The sequence below is a fragment of the Capra hircus genome, chromosome 19, assembly GCF_001704415.2.
Source record: "Capra hircus breed San Clemente chromosome 19, ASM170441v1, whole genome shotgun sequence".
NCBI lineage: Eukaryota > Metazoa > Chordata > Mammalia > Artiodactyla > Bovidae > Capra > Capra hircus.
Genome location: NC_030826.1, coordinates 31871331 through 31891366, shown reverse-complemented (window position 1 = coordinate 31891366; position 20036 = coordinate 31871331). Strand labels below are relative to the sequence as shown.

General features: G+C 54.1%; 1 protein-coding gene across 1 annotated transcript in view; it reads right to left on the bottom strand.

The window, feature by feature from the left end:
* The window catches only part of LOC102176914 (protoheme IX farnesyltransferase, mitochondrial), a 109030-nt gene continuing 91767 nt past the window's right edge, over positions 2774-20036 (bottom strand). Inside the window, exons 6-7 of the mRNA XM_018064681.1 lie at positions 16541-16773; positions 2774-4633 (exon numbers count right to left, since the gene is read on the bottom strand). Coding sequence (XP_017920170.1) covers positions 4230-4633; positions 16541-16773 — 637 coding nt within the window. The 3' untranslated portion in view covers positions 2774-4229. The remainder of the gene's footprint in view (positions 4634-16540; positions 16774-20036) is intronic.

Below are 20036 nucleotides of genomic sequence, written 5' to 3'. Positions count from 1 at the left end.
AGGAAGAGGGAACGAGAGGCTTTCGGAATTTGAGAATTGTGGAGAAATGGGCAGGATGGTACAAGGGGCAGGGGGTGGTGGTGATGGGGAGGTGGTTCTAAGATCAGAGCGGGGAGAAGGGCCAGATTCATGGAGGGCCTCACAGGCCTTGTAGAGTTTCTGCATTTTATTCATGGAGTGAAAAGAAGCCCTCTGGGGATGGAGAACAGGGGTGTGTTGTGATCTGCCTGGAATCTTGGCAGGATCACAATGGCTGCTACGTGGACCACTCAGTGGTGGGGTCAAGGGAGAGAGAACTTACGAGGCCAAGAGGGTGGCAGAGGAGGAAGTGAGGGGAGGTCAGACACAAAGAATGTTTACAGGGGGCTCAACCTGCGGCCAGACGCTGGGCCTCCTAGACGTCCTGTGATGTGCACGGGGGGACCAAGCAACAGAGTGATGGAACCTGAGTTAGGAAGCGAGTGTCGGAGGTTCTTTGATCCCGAACACCTCTTTACCTCTTACATTTGGTTGGAAATTGTAATCTGTCCAGCATGAGGTCAATTATGCGTGGGTTTTCAACAAAAGAGAAGCGAGTAGGGCCTTTCCTCATGGTCCAATGGTTAGGACCCTGGACTTCCACTGCCCAGGGGTGTGTGTTGGATCCCTGGTTGGGTAACTAAGATCCTGCCAGGAGCGAGGCCAAAAAAAAAGCAAAAGTATACTGCTCCCACTTAGCTTTTCCTCTCGGCAGTTTATAAACTTATTTAAAATGTTTGACAGCTGATGGGAGAAGACCAAAAGCATGCGTGGCAAAGCTGAAGGCAATCGCTGGATCCTGTTTGTCTTCCACTTACTTTGAATTTAGCTGCCTGTTGGTTGTCACCATCGATCCTACAAGACGGATGGAGAAAGTGTGCCCTTGACAGAGGAAGTGCATTGTGGGGGATCGCTAGCTGGCCGATCATGGCAGAGAAAACACCAAGGCAGCAGCACTCTGACCTACTTCTTAAGTGCGTTCTCTTGGGCTCTGAGCATGTTGTTAGAAAGGTCAAGTGGGCATTTCCCCAAACCTTTTCTCCCCTGAGTTCCTCCTGCGGTCAGTTACAAGGGTCCTACTGTTTAGAGTATGTCCAGAGGGGTGGGTGGGTGTCAGAGGACAGAGTCTCCAGCTCTAACTAAATTCAGAGGTGTGAGTCTCCCATCACACTGGAGTCAGCAAGCAGAACAAGCTCTGCTCAGGTCCTGGCATTGCATGGGGTACAGGAATGCTGTGTGTGCGTGCGTGCTCGGTTATGCCTGACCATTTGTGACCCCATGGACTGCAGCCCGCCAGTTCCTCGTCCATAGGATTTCCCAGGGAAGAATATTGAGTGGGCTGACATTTCCTACCTCCAGGGGATTTTCCCAACCCAGGGATAGAACCTGTATCTCTTATGTCTCCTGCATTACAGGCAGATTTCTTACCACTGTGCTACCTGGGAAGCCCTGAGTCCCAAGCTATTTTCTTAGCAAAACAAACAGCAGATGAGGATGGATTGACAGAAAAATAAACTGTCAGAGGGAAATTCAACTCCATACATCCTCAGGGCAAAGCAATCTCCAACAGCCTTGTATTTCTCCTCCAGCATCAGGGCCTGGGGAACTCAAAATGTATTTACAGTGCAGTGAAGATACTTGTATCGGGCAAGACACATCCCATTTTTCTGTTTGAAGACAAACCAACTGTGGCAACGAGCAACAGCGTCCCCCTCACTGTGGGCCCACGGAGAGGGACCCTGGGTGAAATTAGGTTTCATCCATAATGGATACAGTGTTTTTACTGAAAGGAAGCTAGTACAATTTTCCCAGTCAGAAGGAATATTGTGTTGAGTCGTGTTTTTTTAAAAAGCTAAATAGGGAATTGGAACGACCCTTTTCCTTGTCATTAGTTTGCTGTATTATGAAATAACCCAAGTTCAGGTGCAATCTTGTGTTGAAGCTCAGGCTCCTGATCCTGCCTGCGTAGCCCCTCTACCCTTGCAGCCTGGGGGCCTGATGGCCTTATGGCTGAGTGACACTCACGTCCAGACAGTGCGTCCCAGGCTGGGCTCCCGACATGGGCAGGGAAACTCTGAGGTGAGCAAACTCAGACCTTCCTGTCTTTAGCCTTGAGTCTTAGGAGGCCCTCTGCACGTGCTCGTGCCGCCCCAGCATGGACGGCAGACTTACCCAGAGACCTGCCGAGAGGATGCTCGGGCGCCCAGGCTTCATCCGCCTGGCGAGTGCTGGCGGTCAACGGTCAGGGCCAGAGCCCCCGGCTCTACAGGTGAAGCCTCAGGATGTCCAGAGGCCTGGATGAGCGAGCAGCGGTCTGGGCTCCTGGGAGTGTGAATTCCACATTCCCGTGAGGACCAGGGGACAGGGTTTGGGAAGGTGGTCCTCGGAGGGTGGCCCCTGGGAGGTGTGAGAGCGACGAGGGCGGGACAGTGAGGGGTTCGCGCGGAAGGTTCTCAGTGGTCCTGGGGTCTGAGCGCCGAGGAGCAGGGGCGCTGCTCATCGTGCAGCGGGCACTGTATATTCCGAGCAGAACAACGGGTCAGGAGGTGGGGAGGCCCCCAGGCCCACTTCCAGGGCGATGGAAGGGAGACTGGGTGACTGAGCGGAGGGTGGGGGCGGGGGGTTCCTTCAGGCGCGCCGGCTGCTCGTTCCCACCCACGCGCCTGCTGGTCCCATGGCCGCTCGTGACAGCCAGCCCAGTGTCGCCGGTTCTGCCAGGAGCAACAGACGGAGTGGAATGACGCCACACACACTTCGGCTCGCGGCGCAGGTTTATTGCAGCAGAGAGAACCCACGCGCCTTACAGATCTTTGGGCTGGGGACGCCCGCCAGACGCGACTTTGTCAGTTCCCACAGCGCGACCTGAACACAGCCAAGTAAGTGCAGTAGAAAATCAGATGCTACCTGCAATCGCTTTGGGCAGAGAAGGACATATTGCCAGGGTTGTTTGAATGTGGCTGAAACTCCCAAATAAATCCTCCCAGGGCAGCAGTGCCCCGGAGACAGAGTAACTAAAACACCCTGTTAAGCTTCAAGGCCCTGGGGCAAATGGGACATCCGATAACTGGATGATGAGGCGGACTTGGGAGGCTGGGGGAACCGCTGGTGTTGGAGGCCACCCCTGCCTGCAGGGACCCATGCACCGCCCTCCCCCCACCCCGGGGGGAGGGGGGCGGCGACCAGAAGCATCCCCACCACGGGTCTGGCTCTTGCTTCTGCCTCTCCAAGCCGCTGGCTGTGTGGAGGCTAATTTCTGAGTCCTGAAGATAGCAGGGTGGAAATGTGTTTTTCACCAAAGGAACAAGGATGTGAGCAGTGAGGGCTGGCCGGCCAGCTCAGCCCTTCTGACTTCCCTTCTCACTGGACCCTGAGCCCAGCTGACGACTGCAGCAGTGGTTGAAGAGGGACAGGTGGGTCAGAGCCGGAGGGGCTTCTGGCTTTAAGTCTAGCATGCCCCTTCTAGAAGGAACCGTTCTGACACCACCTGTGTGGTACAGTGGACTTCAAAGATGCCCTCGGTTCCTGGGGTTTCTGAAATGCTACCTACCAGGATGAGGACAAGGGCCGGTCTGAGATTCCCAGGTAACCGTTTGAATCCTCCCTGAGAAGGTGGGCGGCAGCCAGTACTTGGTGTTCTATTAGCCTTTGAGGGGGTATGAGGCTGAAAATGTGGGGCAGAGGGAGCTGGGCCCGGCTCATTCAGAAGGGGGGCTGCGGCCAGCAGCTGCATCTACTCTGACGCAGCCTGTGAGGGACCATAGGCCACGGAACCACAGATACCAGCGTGCGAGTGAGCACCTTGTCTGGCCTCCCTGGCCGGCAGGTGGGGAGGGCCGAGAAGCAAGGTGAACCTGCACTTCGACCTGAGGGAGAAGACGAACCAAGTGGTGGGGTCGGAGGAAGGCCTCTGTAACAACCCTCAAAGGAAAACAAGCAAACAAAAACCCCATCCTCTCCTTGTGTCAATCTACAGAGCCACCCCGATTCTCATTTGGGGAACATTTTGGATATCACCATGAAAAAAGTTGTCCAGTGGTCACTGAGCACCAAATTATTTTACAGCGTCGTTTCAAACGCAGCGAGTTTGCTCCTGGTGCTTTGGAATAACCGAAATATTTCTTGCCTAACAGCAGAGTGGAAAAAAAAAAAAAAAGACCGAAACCCTGCGCATCTCCCTGGACGTCTCCTGCTTTTCCCAGAGTGGGCGGCCGTCAGCTCTGCGGCGCCCCCGTGCCCTCCTCCCCCGCCCGCCGCTTGCAGGTGAGCATCAGCAGCAGGAGCAGAGGCAGGTGCCAGAGGCTGCAGAAGAACAGCTTCCGGGAGCTCTTCCGGTCCGCGTCCCGGTAGAACCGGAAGCCTAGGTAGGAGATGTACAGGTTGATGGGCAGGGCGATGACCGGGAAGGTCCAGGTGGTGACGTCCAGGGCGGGCGCAGCGGCGCACATGGCGAGCAATGCCAGGCAGTGGCGCAGGGCGACGCGCCGGCACAGGGCCGGGTGGGTGACGGACATCATGCAGTAGCCGCCCCGGGAGTAGTCCTCGCGGAGGCCCCAGCTCAGCGCGTTGAAGTGAGGGAACTGCCAGGAGTAGAGGATTCCTCCCAGAAGACAGGCCCCTGCATGGAAGGGGAGGCGGGGGAGGTGGGGAAGCAACACAGGCTGTCGTCAGAGGTTTACACAGGTATCCCTTCCGCCCCCCACGGCTGCGGCCCAGCCTGAGTGCTGCGCCCCCTCCCACCACACTCCCAGCCTCGCCCCGGTCCTCTGCTCAGAGGCTGAGATGGAGATGGAGGAGGAGACGAGCTGGGGCGCTGAATCCTCTCCCACGTCCTCGCGGCGGGGGCGGGAGGCGGGCACCTGGGTTCCCATGGGGCTGAGCACCTGCGGCTCCTGCCCGCCCCCGTCCGCCCCCCCCCCCCCCCCGCCATGTGCCCACACCACGACAAGGGAGGACACGTTCAAGGGCAGCACTGTCCCGGTGAGAACGCTGGGCTGAGCTTTTCTCTCTGCTTCCCCCAGCTGGCTTGCGAGTGAGGGGCTTGGGTGAGAGGTGGAAGGACCCTCCTGGAAGCTCCCTACTGGGCACCACAGACAGAACCGGAGTGCCGTGGGCAGCCCGGGAGATGCGGGGGTGGGCGCCACGGACGGGGCACATGGGTAATGGCCTGCATCACCGGGAGGCGGGAGTACTCCACAGCGGGAGTGGAGAACCCAGAGTGGCACAGAGGCACTGTGCCCAAGGCAGGGCAGACACCTGCCTGTCATCTGCAGTTTTTTAGGACAGGTGAACAGCTGAGCATCTCTTCTCTGGAGCTGGGTCTTCCCTAAAACACCCTGGGGTGAAGGCTACCAGTTACTGAGCACCTCCTACTAACAGACACTCTGTCACCTGACTTAATGTGACTGCAGGACTTTAGGCAGATTTTATAATCCTCATAAGGGCTCCCCGGTGGCTCAGAATCTGCCTGCAATGTGGGAGACCCAGGTTCAATCCCTGGGTTGGGATGATCTCCTGGAGAAGGAAATGGCAACCCATTCCAGATTCTTGACTGGGAAATTCCATGGACAGAAGTGCCTGGTGGGCTACAGTGCACAGAGTCACAAAGAGTTGGACACGAGCGACTAAAATAACACATAGTCCTCATGAAGCAAACAGATCAGGCGATGCTAAGTTCTCTGACAAGAGGTGAAGGAGGAACTCGGCAGGAGCATGTCTGATTTTCACCCTGGTTCCCCCGCTACACTGGGGCCGCGTCTCCCCAGGGGGCTGCAGCCACTCCTGGGAAGACAGCTCAGGTTCATTCCTCCTCTCCGCACACAGGACGTGTTCCCTGAGTGCCTACTGAGAGGCCAGCATGGTCTGGGCAGGCTGTCAAGTCCCCCCATCCATTCTGACCCTATCTGTAACTAGCACATATACATCTTAGTTCATGAGAACACTCTCCAACCTGAACAGCAAAAGAAGCAGCTTCTATTTGTTGAATCTGCTGGCAAAGAAAGGATGGCGCCTGCCACCCACTGGGGATGACCCTGGATGCCAGAGAGGAAGCGGCCAGCAAGGAGTCCAGCGGGCAGGGAGCGCACAATGCAGTGACACTGATGGCTGCGACTCAGAGACTCAAATAGGGCGGCAGGATGCAGGACCTGGGAGTGACTGCTCAGGGAAGACCTTCCCAAAGGTGACGGAGAGCCACGACCAACTCCACCATCCTGCGCAGGGTGGCTCAAGTGTGTCTGGGGCGACGTGAAGGCTGCGGTCAGGCTGTGTGTGTGTGTGTGTAGACAGGCTGGTGAGGGTGGGGCTGGGTCACGGGGCACCTGCATCCCCAGATGGGGGGGCATCTCCCCCAGTGCAGGGGTCACCAAGGAGGGGTGACGGGGGCAGACGCTGATGCCTTTCCTCCAGGCGCGGGACACGCACAGTTCTTGGTGGAGACGTGGAGGTTTTCTCAGAGGCTGTCTTAAGTTTGCCCATCAGACATCTGCCCCGTGAAGACCTGGCGGCTCGTCCACAGGCCCCGTGGAGAGGAAACACATCCGGGCTCTCATGCTCCCAGCACCTTCCTACAGGCAGGGCTGCCCTCACCTCACAGATGAGAAAGATTAATCAACTCGCCTGAGGCTCTTCTGCACCCCTGCCACCTTCTCCTACAAAGTTGTTGCCAAACAGAGACTGACACTGGCAGCAGGGGACTCTGCCTGGTGGTCGGGCTTCCCAGGTGGCACTGGTGGTAAAGAACCCGCCTGCCAATGCAGGAGACATGGGAGGTGTGGGTTCAATCGCCGAGTCGGGAAGATCCCCTGGAGGAAGGCAGGCCAACCCACTCCAGTATTCTTGCCTGGAGAATCTCATGGACAGAGGAGCCTGGTGGGCTACAGTCCATGGGGTCGCAAAGAGTCAGACATGACTAAAGAGACTTGGCGCACACACGCATGCCTGGTGGTCATCAGAATGTTGGCCACATTTGGGAGGAGAGGAAGGCTTGTTGGATGGAGAAAGTTGGTTCATTAAGATAAGAGTGCTGGCACCTTAAAAAAAAAAGTTTGTTCTCCTACAAACACACAGACGATATTCTTTTTGACAGTGAGCACCCTCAGGGAATTAGCCGAGACAGAAGGCAAGGGTGGACCACCCAGGTACAAGTGAAGTGGAAATCAGAGCGACAGAAGGCCAGCTTCTCCCTCGTGGTCTGATGGCAAAGTAGAGCCGTCCCCGGATGTCGGAGGGACCAGCATGGAGGAGGCAGTGTGACTGGTCCTTGGGGCACTGGCCACTGGGAGGCTCTGAGCACAGCGCCAGCCCAAGGGGCACCAACAGGACCAAGTTGTGTCCCCTGGGGACTGGCATCGCGATCATGTAGAGGCGGGGGAGGGGACAGGTAAGCCAGGGCTCAGGAGCTGTGCTGCTCTTGAAATGGGAAGTGCAGCTGGGAAACCAGCCTGGAAACGGTAGAAACATCAGGCTCCCACGTGGAGTCTTGCTTGTCTTTCTCGAAAGCCCTCTTTTTTCATGTGCCAGCTGGAGTGTTCTGTTTTGCTCAATACACATTTTCAGTTATACTTCTCCTTAAAATAACATAATTTTTTAAAAAATCATTTTCCTAAGAGTAGCATGCTGCTTCCTCCAGGGGGGAGGAAATTGGGGTAGGGGTTTGGCTCCTGTCACAAATGAAAAGAGCTTTAGAAATCACAGCTTAGCCTTAATGGATTGTAATCACACATCCCCAGCCCCGCACAGTTCTCCTCCACCGGCTGCAGCAGCCTCAGCTCCTATGAAAGATGTGAAACAAATGACTGTCTCCATCGAGATAAGGCGAGCAAGCACAGGAAGCCTGGAATTAGTCCAGGGGCCTTGGGGGAACCCACCTTCCGTGTGGGGGAAACATAAAGCCCTCAGTTTCCTGACTCGAAGGCCTCTGCTCACCCTCGCCCTGCCCCTGACAGGGCAGTCAGCTTGTATTGGGCTTGTGTTCTGTGATGACAGATATTGACTGCACACCCACTGTAGGGCAGGCGTGGTCTGCCCTCGAGGCCCTCTTTCTGCTAGAGTCTGCCCAAGGACAGAGACAACACAGGAGGCTCAGGCCGGGGGATATCACCTTCAGTGCAGGGCTTGAGAGGAGCTCACAGGAGCAAGACCTCAGTCGGCCCTGGGGAGATCAGGGAGGGCTTCCTGGAAGAGGTGATATGTGACCTGAGATCTGAAGATGGTCTCTGCGTTTCAGTCAGTTCACAGAAGCCATGCATGTTCTTCTTGTCAATGTATTTCCTCATTTTCCTGCCTAGCTGCAGAATCTTTGTATCTACTGGGTTTAATCATATCCAGAAGGCATGTCTGCTTCCTTTCTTTTAAGCAAATATCTGTGGGTCGATGAATACGCAGAATACGGCAGTCTGTGATGGTTGCCGCAACTGTGCCTACGACTCTCCAGAGGATGGGCGACTCTACGATCCTGTTTGCAGGCAATTCCGGAGAAGGTCCGAGGCCTGCCTTCCTTCCCTCCGCACACACAGAGAACGCGGGAGCTCGCCGACTGTGATGTGTGTGTGGACGTGAGGAGAACCCGTATCTCCCGGCCCCTCCCCGATTAGGGGGGCACCTAGGTGAGCAAGGCCAGCCAGAGTCTTCCCAGCTCAAAGCCTCTCTCAGCCACCTGCACACTGCCCTAACGTGCGGAGAGCCCCACCCTGTGCTGGGGCCCACAGCGTGAGGCACTTCTGTGCTTTGTGGCAAACCAAGTCAAGGTGGTCCCAGCCGAGCGAGTTCCCAACACAGCGGAGACGAGATGCTCCAAGCTGGAGCTCCAGCTCTGTCGGAACTCTTCCAGAAACCAGTCCCTTCCGAACGGGCTGCAGTGGCTGCAGCTCGCTCACTTTCTCTGCTGCCCTGTGGGCTCTCATTCGGCCCTTTCCACTCCGACCCCAGCCATTGTCCACGCACGGCCTTGAAAGGAGGAAGAGACGCGGCCCCGGAGAAGCCTGTGCTGGGCTCCGGGGCCCTCCCTCCCCGACAAGGGGCTCCCTCTCCACGCGGCCCCCACCCCTTGGGAGCTTCGGGGTGATGGCTCATGTAAACCGGGGGCTGGCTGGGGGGTGGGCTTGGCCAAGCCTGAAGCTTCACGGCCAGCGATTTTGAAGCCTTGTTTCCGAGGGTGAACACGAAGGCGCCCATGAGACCGATCAGCCTCTCCCGTGTGACGAGCCTCCAGGATGCTGCAGAAGGGGCATGGCAACACAGGGGAGGTGAAAAGCCCCCTGAGAGTAAGAAACGGGGTCGGCAGAGGCCGCCTGCCCTTGAAGGTTCTCCGGAAGGGACAGAGAGGGATGGAGAGGCTAGGCAGTAGGGGGAGATGCTCCCCCTTCCCCGCCCCCCACCCCGGCGGTCCCCGCCCGCCATCCACGAGCAGCCCCTCAGTTTTGTTTGAAGCGAAGCCGAGAGCAGAGGCAGCACAGAACCCTGACTCCCAGAAAGTCAGGGCTTCCCTCCCCTTCCTCCCAGTCCCCGGGGGTTTCCTCACCTGCTCCCCACACCTCAGCTCACACTCAAAGGTCTGGCCCTTTATCCACAAACACCAATCTGTTTGCTGCACAGAACTGACTCTGTACTCTGGGCCGGGCGGCGTCTGCCGAGGCCCAGCTCCTGTGATCCTGACCAGCTATGTGACCCAGGGGTGACAAGGCCGGACGCTGTGTACCCACCGGTCACCAGTTATACTGCTGACCTCCGGCTCGCAGTGTGTTTCTCATCCCTCCCTGCTTAGGAGTTTGTTTTTTCGGCTTTGAAGACAATAGAGCTCTAAGTATTGTTTGGTTTGCTAATATTCCTGTAATGTTCCCTGTTCACCCTGTCTTTAGAAATTTCATTTATCTTAATCAATCTAAGGCTAGATATGGAAATACCTCACACAAAAGGAGCTTACTTGTTTTCTAGTCTTGATTTTGCAGCGAGGCAGCATTTTAAAGAGAATCTTCAAAAGTGCCTGGGTTAAACGGCAGCTGGTACTGGTAAGCCCTCAATAAATATTTGCGGAATGAATGAGTGAATGAATTCTGTCCTACCTTCTTATCCTAGAATAAAGGAGGTAAATAAGGTAAGACAGTATCTAACATTTTGTAGTTTACCAGCAGGGGCTAAGAATCCTCATTCTCTTTTTGTTACTAGAACCATCCATCTGTCGAGTGTCACTTCCTGATAAGAGCTTGTTCCCCAGTCCTCATCTGTATCTGAAAGTTGGCTGACATAATTAATGTCAACCACACAACGACATCGGAATTACAGACCAAAGGCAAGTCACAAACCTCTACGAGCCAGTCACCAGACCCATCCCATGAACTCCCAAGACCTGGGACTTACTCAAACTTAGGGATATGACAAAACAGAATCTGAGCCTTTTTAAGAAATGGGGGGTGGGGGTGGGGTGGGCAATGGGAAGAGAGGTGGCTTTGGCGTGGAGGAGGAGGGGAGGGCAGGGACTTTAGCCTGAAGCCTCTGAGATAAACTAGACAGTCTCTGGAGGTAAACACTGTCGAGAGGCTAATGCGTGTGGCTCCAGAGCCAGAGTGTCTGCTGTCGGGCCCTCACCCACGGTCCCCTCCCCCCTCGACCCTCCCTATGGCCCTCAGGTCAGCACTCTCCTCGCTGGCCACTGCTTGCAGAGTCAAACCAAGCACTTCCATGCTCAGATAGCGAGCTGGCTGTGCTAGGCACTGGCCCTCTTACTCAGTCTTCCTGAGTTTTAGGTGGTAAGCATTTTTAATATTTTCTCCTAACAGCAATGGAGCCAAAAAAAAAAAAAAAAAAAAGGCAGTAAAGTCATTGGGCAGGTGGGAGGAAGGGTCTCGGAGGAGAACGGACACAGGAAAAACCCCTTGCCGTGGTCTCCTTTAATGGCACAAAAGAGTGTTTTCAAGCTGAACCCTGGCTGGGCCTGGCCCCTCTGAAACCAAACTTCCCCTGGGAGAGAAGAGCCACCTGTTTACCGTTCTTTGGGCAGCTGCAAAACAGCAGACACCAAGAACACCTAGTGTTTGTTTAGCTTTTACAGTTTCCACCCATTAATCTGTTTGTCTTCACCTTCCACCTGGACCCCAGTCCTGCCTCACAATCACCCCTCCCACCCTGGGCTGGATTCCCAAGGGGCAGGTCAGCACAGGCTTTGTACCCTCACCACTGGGGCACTGAGACCACCACCGGGAGAAGTTCTCTCTCACGTGTGATGAAAACAAAGCAAACAGCAATGATCCCGTCGTGGGGAGAAGAAACTAGAGCCCAGGGCTGTCTTCACGCTTATCTTACATCTTTGCTGGAGGCCAGACAGCAGGCCCTTCAGTGCTCGGGGCCTTGAGGTCTTGATAGCCCCGTGGCCACCACAAAACCACAGAAAGATCCAGATGCTAAGAAGTGAGGTGAAGTTGCTCAGTCGTGTCCGACTCTTTGTGACCCCATGGACTGTAGCCTACCAGGCTCCTCAGTCCATGGAATTTTCCAGGCAAGAGTACTGGGGTGGGTTGCCACTTCCTTCTCCAGGGGATCTTCCCGACCCAGGGATGGAACCCAGGTCTCCCGCGTTGCAGGCAGACACTTTACCATCTGAACCACCAGGGGAAAGGATTAGATGCTAAGAAGGGGGAAGGGTGATTCCAAACATGGGATTTCTTTACTCCGTCAGCCATCTGTGGAGCACTGTTTTCTGCAGCTATTTAATCTGGTATCTTTCCTCCCAACGGGGTGGCCAGTTCCTTCAAGGCAGGACCTTCAAGGTGAGGCTTGGGGATCCCCATTGCACATGGCCCCCAGCTGCAGCCCCTCACTTGCGATCACTGTCCACCGAGCCCCAGGAAAGGGCTTTCGCACAGGTCTGCATGGTCAGGGGCAGTGTCTATAGAGTGCTGGGGCTGGAGTGTGAAGTCCTCGCTGGCCAGCTGGGGAAAGTGAGCTGGAGTAGGGAGGGCATGGATGACGTTCCCATGTAGGCACTCATGCCTCCCGGCCCCTGTGCACACGCTCTCTTCTCTTGGAAAGCACTTCCCCTCTTCAAGTAAATGGGCCATGACTTATCTCAGAAGTCACTTGGCTCTAAAGTCTTTGTGCACAGACTCGGGGCACCAATTTACGAGAGCCCAGAGGCCCCACTAAAGCTCTCTGCTCAGTGATCGCCTGCCTGCCTCCCCCTGAAGATGCTGAGACAGGAGGAGTCCGTGGGAACTGGACTGGGTTTTGGTGACTGCATCTCTCAGGGCCCTGCATGGAGTCGGCTGTGGGGATGGTTCAGCAGGGGGGTGAGACCAGCAGCCTAGCCTCTATCATCACCTTGCCCATCTCTGCAAATGCCACCCCACCGTGCCCCCCAGCAGCAAGTTCAGCAGAGATTTCCAAACACCTCCATCCTCACGGCTGCTCATGGTGATCAGTCTTTGGAGGTTTAAAGACAAGAAGGGTTGGAGATACCACAGAAGAAAGGAAAGATTTCTGGCTGCATTTTTTCCCCCCTCAGAAGGGGTCCTTCAAACAAACACGACCCCTAAGATAAGAACCCAGAAGAGAGATGGCCACCTTGGTGGATAACAGAAACATCCCCGATACCGCATCAGTGACAGGAGCATCTGCCACGCCCTTGGTCCAAATCCCTTGGTGTTTCCAGAGCATTCTAGCAGTGAGAATGCTCTCGGGTTCTGTCTGTTCAGACTGGCGGTTCTCAAATGTGGTCCCTGGATCAGGGGCATGAATATCACGTGGGAACTTGTTAGAAATGCAGGTTCCCAGGCCCCATCCCAGATCTACTGAATCAAAGCTCTGGGGGCAGGGCCCAGGAACCTGAGTTTTAACAAGCCCTCCATCCAGGGACAATGATGTATACTGAAGTTTGAGAACCATTGTTTTGGACTCTGGCTGGTGCCTTCCATATTGGAAAATGCAGTTCTAGAAGGTGACAAAACTGTATCAAATATAAAACTTAGTCCCTAAAGTCCCAGCAATACAAATCATTCAACTATATTCTCTCAGATTCTGCCTTATTTTTGTATGTGTCATTTTCTCCTGTACTCATAGCTGATGCTCAAGAAATACTTGTCGATTGATACCTGGTGACTGGCTTCGGAATATGTTAATTTTTCCATCTCTAAAATGGAAGGTACTTATTCACTGATTCGTTATTTCATTTATCCAGGTCATTCAAAGATTTATGGCTTAGCTTGAGTTGGCTCTGCCTATCAAATCAATGTTTTGAGACTTTTGAAGCAATCTGCAGCATCACATTAAGTAGTATCACTCTTTTTGTATAAACCTGACAAGAGTTTTTGCTGTTTTAGTCACCAAGTTGTCTGACGCTTTGTGACCCCACTGTAGCCCTCCAGGCTCCTCTGTCCATTGGCTTTCCCAGGCAAGAATACGGGAGTCGGTTCCCATTTCCTTCTCCAGGGGATCGTCCTGACCCAGGGATCAAACTCATGTCTCTTGCATTGGCAGGTGGATTCTTTACCACTGAGCCATCTGGGAAAGCCCAATGAGGCTTTAGGTGTATGATCTGATCTGTGGTGGATTAGGATTCCGGGGGCAGTAAACCATGCCGTTACTGTGTGCCCCTCAGTGCATCTTAGAGATCTATAGCGAAGGGATGTAACAGAAGTCAGTCTCAAAGGCCACAGAAGGACTCTGTGTGTGTGGTTACACAGCCTGTCAGGCTGCTCTGTGCTACACCAGGGTCAGTCCAGGCAGCCGCAGGCTTGTTGCTTAGGGCTGAATGTGCATTCTCAGGCTGCGGTCTAAACAAAGCACAGCCTAGCCCGAGCTGCTCTGTGTGAATGAGTTTGTACACAAATGATGAGATCTGGATTGCAGAAACACTATAACTCAAATTCAAGGAAAAAAATTTACTTTAAATATGACTGCTAGCCGTTTAGCCAGATCCAGACTGTGGCTGAACAAGGGCTCTGCCTGGACATGCGTCCTAAGTGGGAGGACCTGAGGAGCGCTTGCTCTCTGGCCTCCGGGGTCGCAGCTCGAGCCAACATGTCCAGAGGCCCAAGCTCCTCACGGGAAACTGCTGGGAGGATGATGGGGCCTCCAGCCTTCAGCGGGAACCTGGGTCCTTGGACCCTGCACAAAGAGCTGGCCGAGTTCTCCACGGCCGCAGACTGACTGCCCTTGCATCCCTCCAGAGGTACCTGCCCCTGGGGCTGTCACACTTGGCCCTGACCCTGGCCCTGGGGCTAGGGTTCCCTAGACAGAAAAGGAAGTTTGGGGTGCCTTGCTCCTTGTGCCAGGTTTGAGGAAACTGAATAGGACCCAGGGCTGCGTCCAACAGGGCAGGTGGCCTGGCGCAGGCGTCCACATGTTGGGGCAGCAGGACCCAGGCAGGAACGGAGCACATGGGGGAGGCAGAGCTGGGGAGCCACTTGCTTGCTTTCGAATGTCTGGGTATCACTGGAAAGGCTTGGAGTGGAGAGGTGGGAGAGGCTAGTTGGGTCAAGGTTGGGGCCCCAGGCAGAGCTGAGCAGCAGGAATCTGAGCAGGAGGTGCCCAGATGTACACTTAAAAGTTTACAATTGAAAACTGGGGGAGAAACTCACATGTCATCTAGTCCAGGGATACCAGATCTGTGCCCTCCACCCCCTTCCCTCACCCAAGACAGAGGTCACTATTGGACCCTGTTAGTGACTTGGTTTTTCCAGCAGTCATGTACAGATGTGAGAGTTGGACCATAAAGAAGGCTGAGGGCTAAAAACTGATGCTTTCAAACTGTGGTGTTGGAGAAAACTCTTGAGACAGCAAGGAGATCAAACCAGTCAATCCTAAAGGAACTCAACCCTGGATATCCAATGGAAGGACTGATACTGAAGCTGAAGCTTCTAATACTTTGGCCACTTGATGTGAAAAGACAACTCATTGGAAGAGACCCTGATGCTGGGAAAGATTGAGGGCAGAAGAAGAAGGGGGTAACAGGATGAGATAGCATGGGGTTGCAAAGAGTTGGATATGACTTAGCGACTAAACAACGATGGACCCCAATGCTCTTCCCTGCTAAGCCAGTAGACATCTCCCTGTCTGCAAAGCCACAGCCAAGTCACAGTTAGGAATTGCTCAGAGCCTGCAGAGGAATGAAATCTCACGACCTTCCTTCATCTGCACTAATACACCATCTCTATGAATGAGGAAGACTTAACAACAACTCCCTGAGTCTTCACAACAGCTCTGGGAGAGGCGGGCCGTGACAGCCTCATGTGGGAGGCAAGGAGATGGCCACCTGAGGAGGTGAGGTTCTGTTCTGAAGGGAAAAAGCTAAGCGGGGAAGGGGGCGCCAGGGTTCCAAACCCAGGCCCCCTCCCCCAGGGCCACCGCTGCCTCCCACTCGCAAGAGACTCTGGCTTCAGGTTCGTCACAGAACAGACCGCCAAGTACACGTTAGGATATTACATTTGCAGATTCGTGAGACTCCGCCATTACAGGATATTAAAGCCTCTCTAAGAGGCCATCCAGTGAAGGTGTCCTTGCCTTTGTGAGCTCGCCAGGATGGAGTGTAAGGGCTTTTATGAAAGTCTCAGGGATGTGGCTTCTGGGGCAATGGTTTATGGTCACCAGCCTTCTGATCGCTCATTTGAAAAATATGTACTTACACAGACTGCAAGAAACCTCACCACTTCCTTCCTAAGTGTCGGTCAGGAACACTAATTACTTGACTAATTAGACTGCGAAACTTCCCTTACAGATGGTAAGAAGGACCTATTTTCACCCCACAAATTTAGCCGTGACATCCCAGCCAAAAACCTGGAGGAACGTTTCAATGGTTTTATTGTAGACAGCATGAACAATTTAAGCAAATCATATAAAAATAAATTAGAAACTAATGAAAATAGTCTGTCCTCCCTGAAGAGGGGGAAATGACCTGGTTCTGGGGGAGGGAGAAACCTGCTGACGGGGCTGCGTCTGCCGAGCCAGGCAGGCGGGGGCCCAGCCCCGACACCTCCTCAGGATGTGGGCCGACCCTCCGCAGACAGGCCTCACTTGGCTCCTGACTTTCAGGCACTTTCTTCTCGTTCTCCGTGTCGTCCCGTTTCTTCCCAGCCGTTCCCTGTGCAGAGAGCGTCTGCTCACTCAGGCCAGGCCGCACGGCCGCCCTGCGGCTCTGCACCCGGTGCCTCCCCTGGCCACATTCGTGCTCTTGCCAGAGGACTGCCATTGCTGTTTAGCTGCTAAGTCCTGTCTGACTCCCTGTGACCCCATGGACTGTAGCCCACCAGGCTCCTCTGTCCATGGGATTCTCCAGGCAAAAATACTGGAGTGGGCTGCCATTTCCTCGTCCAGATTCAGGGATCAAACCTGTGTCTCCTGCATTGGCAGGTGCATTCTTTACCACTGAGCCACCGGGGAAGCCCCTGGCAAGGCACTAGCACAGAATAAAACGTCTGCCACCAAGTACCGCAGCCCAGGGAAGGAAGCGGGCTCTGACTCACACTGGCCACCCATGGGAGCTGGTGTGGGGGGACCCATGCCTTGGGCCTGTGGAGAAAGAGGCTGAAACACTCACCAGCATCCAGGCTGCCTGTGGCTGCGGTCCAGCCCATGACGGGGGGGATGGCCCCCACGACTGCCCCCACCCATGTGTTGGCGATGCTGACCCTCTTGAGCGGGGTGTAGCAGCAGGTGTACAGGAAAATGTTGAAGAGGCCCAGGGCGCCCGTGAGTGGGTTCACGCCCCAGGTCAGCAGAGCGACTCCAGGAACCGCACAGCATGTGGCGAATGACACGGCGAGCAGCGGGCTGGAAGAGAGAGCAGGGAACACGGGTCAGTGTGTGGGGTCAGAGCCGAGCAGGGGCAACTGGGCCTGGGGCGGGGAGTGAGCTGGAGGCAGTGCTGGCCTGGCCTCCTCCTGGGCCCAGGACATCCTCTGGATGTCATTTAACACGAGGAAGGACTTGCCTGCCGGAGCACAGCTGCTCCCTCTGTGTTTGCCAACTGAGGTTCACAAAGCGAGGAGGGCAGAGGCCTCTGAACACTGGGTTTGAAGGGAGGCCCTGCCCCACCCCTCCCTGGCCGGGGGTTGTCTCGACCTCCGCATGCTCATCTGGGCAGGAGCGATGATGACCCCCTCCTCCCCGGGCTGAGGGGAGGGCTGCCCGATTTGTGCCTGTTCTGCACATGGTTCGGCTGCACAGCTGGTGGGAAGCAAGTGGTTGTGACGGATGAACCCCTCGGAAACCAGTATTTAAGATATGGGCACAACCAGCATCTTACTTCTGGCAGAGTTCTCCCCATTTATTTATCCTTTATTTAAAAACATGGCCCAGTTAGCAATAATGGGTAAGACTAGCATGTCTGAGTACACCTACGTATAATAAATTACAGGCTCAGCATGGCACCAGCTCCACACAACGAGGAGACTGTCTGTAGTGATGGCACTTCCTGGGCCGGAGCACGGTTTATGGACACATGACTTTCAAAAGAGGTGGCACAAAGCTGTATGTCAAATAAACGTCTACAGCATAAAGATGACTACAAGCCTGGCCCTCAACAGAGCCTGCTTTCTGAACTGGACTTTGTGTGGCATCTTGTGAAAGGCTTTGTGGGAGCCTGGATGAACTGGGTCCACCAGACCCTGCCTGTCCTCATTCTTCCGGAAGCAATCTAAGCAGGTGCTCGAGCCTGCTTCCCCGAGGAGAGGTCACGGTTCACTCCCAGGCCACAGCATGTGCCCACAGGGACCTGGGAGTCGCCAGTGCGCAGCTCCGAGGGTCTCTGGTTTTGGCGAGGCCATCAGGGCGAGGGCGGTTGTCTGTCCCCTGCAGGCATGGCCTGTGTCTGGGACACTGCCCGCCTGCCCGTCAAGGAATAAGACGAGCTGGGGGTGGGGCAGGAGGGCAGCAGAGCCCACCTCCTGGAGACCAGAGGGTGTCGAGGTGCTGGCATGTGAAGGGGGTAGGACCCTTGCAGAATCCTGGCTCCCACACTGACCTGGGGACCAGCACTGACCCCTCTCTCCCCAGCTGTGACTGCTTGGGCCTGCAGGTGGAACTCAATGAAATTGGAGTCTTGATGGAAAGAGAGACCACCCGAGGGGTATGTTGTCCTGGCAACGGTGATGGAGACCCTCTAACCATACCCGAGACTTGGTGTGTGTTCAATCTGAGAGTGAGTTGCCATCCCCTTCCCCCAACCTCCTTTGCATCTCACATCTGTGACGCCCCCTAGAGGCTGCTCAGCCGCCCTGTCCCCTCTCCATCCCTCCCACCTGAAGACCCATAGCTGGGGCTCCTCCAGGGCTCATCTCCCTTCCCGATCTTCAGAGTGATGGTGGCAGCCCCTCTCCTGCCTTCTCAGACTCCGGCCCTGCAAGAGACAGCTTTCGCTCTTCTGTAAGAGTGACGGATGCCCTCATCTTGACTTCTTCCCCCCCATTTTCGCTCTCATTTTTCAAGGTAGACTCTCCAGTTTTGCTCTCGTGTAACCACCTCCCTGGTCCGGCTTTTTCCTTCTGAGCGCCTGCATCCTCACCTCCACGGCCTTGTTTACTCTTCCCCCAAGGTTCCAGCCATCCTCTCTGAGGCCAAGCCTGCCTGCAGAGCGACTGTGCCCGCGGTCCCACCTCCTGGTCCCTCCCTCTCCTGCTGCACACCATGGAGCTGGACTCCCTAGTGTTCCTGTTGGGCAGAAACATAATCTTCCAGAGGCAGGGGGAGGGGGCTGCCTGGGGTCACTTCTCACACTGCTCGAGAAAGAAGACCCCAAATGGTTGAAAAGCAGGGCAAGCATTATATCTGCTCTTCTTTCGATCAAGTAGTTTATAGCTTATAAGAAAGATATTTTTTTCCCTATGGCACTCTAAAAAGCTAGTTTTACTTTGGGTGGGAGAAAAATGTGGCTCATAAACATTTTTATTTTTCCTGAATTGGACCTTGTGTAAAACAAAACAAAAAAAACTGTTTACTCCTTCTCCAAGCGCTCTGGAAGCCCATCAATTCAAAGGTATCAGTGTTATGAAAAGACCTTTCACAAAAGCACATTTGAATGTAATTGATTGAGATAGGTGATTTTACCCAGAAGTTTAGTTTCTGACCCTTGTCAGAATCACAGAGAATCATGAGGTTCAAGTTTGGTGTTTAAATCTGCGCTCAGGGGCACAAATGAAAACTGGGGAGGCTGACAAGGCACGTAAACAAGAACGAGGATATTTACCCCGGAAGCCACGACCGTCCTCAGCACCTGGATCCTTGAGGGACCCACTTCCTGCTGGTCCAAGGAGCTGAGGTCGGCTCATGTTGTGGGCACAGGTGCTCCAGTGGCTAATTCTGTGAAATTTATTTTCCTGCGGTTTACTTTTCATAAGCATATATGTTTAGCAACAGAGGGATGGATAAAGAAGATGCTTTATACACATACACACACACACACACACACACACACACAGAGGAATATTACCCAGCCATAAAGGAGAATAAAAGAATGCCACTTGCAGCAACATAGATGGCCCCAGAGATTATTATACTAAGTGAGGTAAGTCAGACAGAGAAAGACAAACACCATACGATACAACTTATACACGGAATCTAAACAAAAAGATATAGACAAACTTATTTACAAAACAGAAGTAGAGTACAGAGGTAGAAAACAAACTCATGGTTACCAGGGGATGGAGCGGGAGGGATAAACTGGGAGATAGGGACTGACATATTCACACTACTGTATGTAAGGCAGATGACCAATAAGAACTCACTGAATAGCATAGGGAATTCTACTCAGTGCTCTGCAATGGCCTATACGGGAAAAGAACCTTAAAAAAGAGTGAATATATGTATATGGGTAACTGATTCACTTTGCTGTATACCTGACACTAACACATTATAAACCAATGCTCCAATTAAAACTTTTTAAAAATAAAATGAAAAGTATGTATTCTCACCCTACATTTGAGAAAAGGGGGGGGCGGTAAAAAATCATGTCATAAAAGTAACATACATTCACTTCAGAAAATTTAGAAAATCACCCAAAATATTCTAAATTAGCTATTCAAAGAAACATGTTGGTT